The sequence below is a fragment of the Phasianus colchicus genome, chromosome 8 (assembly GCF_987193195.1).
Source record: "Phasianus colchicus chromosome 8, bPhaCol1.hap1.1, whole genome shotgun sequence".
NCBI classification, from domain to species: domain Eukaryota; kingdom Metazoa; phylum Chordata; class Aves; order Galliformes; family Phasianidae; genus Phasianus; species Phasianus colchicus.
The window spans coordinates 34808871-34811370 of record NC_143443.1 but is presented as its reverse complement, the minus strand read 5'-3'; the positions used below and the strand labels follow the sequence as shown (position 1 = coordinate 34811370).

Below are 2500 nucleotides of genomic sequence, written 5' to 3'. Positions count from 1 at the left end.
TTTACCATTCCGAACCTCCAAGCTGGAACGCCACCCGCGCGGCCGCGCAGAAGAACTCCGCAAATTGTTGATGTGGTGCCCGCGCAGGACGCGCTGAGGAAGGCAGCGAGGCTCGGAGCGGACTCTCCTCCCGCAGAGCTCCGGCACCGAGCGCTCCTCCGGAGAGGGGCACCGACCGAGCCCGCACCGCACCGCGCTCCCCTCCGCGTCCCCCCCTTTTGCTTAGGAGCTGCCGCCGCCCCCGCTTGTTTTAATGTTTGGGATTCAGGAAAATATACCACGAGGCGGAACGACCATGAAGGAGGAGCCGCTGGGCAGCGGCATGAACCCGGTCCGCTCGTGGATGCACACGGCCGGAGTGGTGGATGCCAACACGGCCGCGCAAAGGTAGGTGCGGCCCCCCCGGCCCCGCCGCTCCGCCGCCGCCCGCTCCGCTCCGCGCTCACCGCGCCTTGTCTTGTTCTCTCCCGCAGCGGCGTAGGGCTGGCTCGGGCGCATTTCGAGAAACAGCCGCCTTCCAACCTGAGAAAATCCAATTTTTTCCACTTCGTCTTAGCTCTGTACGACAGGCAGGGGCAGCCGGTGGAGATTGAGAGAACGGCTTTTGTGGACTTTGTGGAGAAAGAGAAAGTAAGTCTGCCCGCCGCTACTCCTACCGCTATCGTTGCTCCCGTTCCGACCGTTAGCGTTCCCGTGCCGGCCGTTCCGAAGCGCGGTCCCAACGCCGCAGCCCCTCGGCCGGGCGGGACGGGGCCGTGCGGGGCGGGGACTGCGCGGGGCACGCAGCGGCCGCCCGGAGCCGCGAGCCGCGCTCGTACTGAATGTCGTTATTTATCGTTACTTGCAGGAGCCAAACAATGAAAAAACTAACAATGGGATTCATTATAAACTTCAGTTATTGTATAGCAATGGTAAGTTTTGCCTTCGCCTCGCGCGCCGCAGCAAAGTCTCTCTTTCTTTTTCAAGGCCTTTTATTGTTATTACTATTATTATTATTATTTTGTAAAGATTCGGAGATGAAAATTGCACGCGTGTAAACACGGCTCCTTCCCCGGCACGGGAGGAAAACAAAACAGGAGCGATCAATAAGTCAATGGCACTTCACATGATTAAGCGGCCGGGCTTGAAGTGGGGAGTAAAAAAGGGGATCGATAGGCGCTGCGCGCAGCACCACTTTTAAGTGACTTTTCCCACTTTTGCCAATTACCGGTAATTATCGCGGCGGAGCGGAGCACAGCCCGGCCCGGCCCGGCCCCGCCGCCCCCGGCCCCGCCGCCCCGGGCCCCCCCGCCCCGCTCCGCGTGCGGGCAGCTCTCCCTCCTCCTCCCCATTTCTTATTTTTATTTTGATTTTTTTTTTCTCCCCCCCTTCCCTCCCCCCCTCCATCCTCACTCCTTTCCATTTTAATTGCAATCTGGGCGCGATGTAACCCCGAGCGGCTCCATGAGAAACTCTAACGCGGATTTCTCTCTGCTTCCCCGCAGGAGTGAGGACGGAGCAGGACCTCTACGTGCGCCTCATAGACTCCATGACCAAACAGGTGAGAGCCGCGCTGCTCCGGGTCGGGTCGTGCCGGGGGGCCGCGCGGAGCTCCCCGCTGTCAGATCCGGGCACCCCGGGGCCGCATCAGCCAGCGGTGGGGCAGCGGGTGCGATGTGGCCTCGATAGATGCTCTTTGCCGTGTCTGTTAGCGTTCATTTAGCGAGGGGTAGAGGAGAAAGTGGAAATAACCCCATCCAGTTGCCCAGATTTATTTTTAAAAGCACTTCTTTGGTGGTTTTTTTTTTTTTTTTTTTTTTTTTTTTTTTCACTCCTTTATAACTTTTTTTTTTTTTTTCCTTTTATTTTTTTGGGTTGATATTTTTCTGGCTGCCCTCCTCCCGGCCACGCTTCGCCCTTTTCTTCTCCCTCCCCCCCTTCTTTTATACCGCGGCCATGGAGTAACGCGAGACGTTCCCTCGGATTTAAAAGTTAAATGTGCCGAGGTGAAAAGTCAGCTTGTTCGCCTCTGGTCCGCGCTCACCCCGCAGCCCCCCATCTCCATAATTCAAACTCCGTGCTCCAGGGGTCACCCCAACCCGCCGCTCCCTGCGCGCAGCTCCTGTTTCCTCCCCAACCCTCTGTCAGCCCTTGTAAATAACATAATTACAAGCGGTTCCTTATTCAATTATTTAACCTGTCTTGGACAACTTTTCCGCTGATAACTCCGTGAGAGCAGCATCGCTTTGCTCCGCAGCAATTAAAGGCAGAGAGCCGCTCGCGGGCTTTGGATTTCATCAACTTTTTATTAATATTTTTTTCGGAGAGACACTTCAAAATATATATATATATATTTTTTGAGGGGAGGGAGGAGGAGGCGGTGGAGGGGCAGTAAGAGGAGGAGGTGAGAACGGGGGATGATTTACAGTACTCTGGAAATCAGATCCCAGGGATGGAAATGAGAACCGCGCCTCCGATCTGCCTCCCGCACCACCCCGCGGGATCCTCAGCCTTGGGGGGG

The 2500-nt window shown here is 56.6% G+C and overlaps 1 protein-coding gene and 1 long non-coding RNA gene across 16 annotated transcripts in view; one reads left to right on the top strand and one right to left on the bottom strand.

Moving 5' to 3' along the window:
- LOC116231522 (uncharacterized) overlaps positions 1-538 on the bottom strand; it is an 850-nt gene extending 312 nt beyond the window's left edge. The window contains exon 1 of the long non-coding RNA XR_004167492.2: positions 447-538. This is a non-coding gene — a long non-coding RNA (uncharacterized LOC116231522). The remainder of the gene's footprint in view (positions 1-446) is intronic.
- The window catches only part of EBF3 (EBF transcription factor 3), a 113883-nt gene continuing 111398 nt past the window's right edge, over positions 16-2500 (top strand). For 8 of the 15 annotated variants that reach the window (XM_031597303.2, XM_090145676.1, XM_090145674.1 and 5 more), the window contains exons 1-4: positions 16-387; positions 474-630; positions 848-911; positions 1485-1540. In XM_031597303.2, the coding sequence (XP_031453163.1) occupies positions 254-387; positions 474-630; positions 848-911; positions 1485-1540 (411 nt within the window). In that variant the 5' untranslated portion in view covers positions 16-253. Of the gene's footprint in view, positions 388-473; positions 631-847; positions 912-1484; positions 1541-2500 lie in introns of those variants that run through there. The other 7 variants (XM_090145667.1, XM_090145665.1, XM_090145664.1 and 4 more) reach the window with 2 other exon arrangements.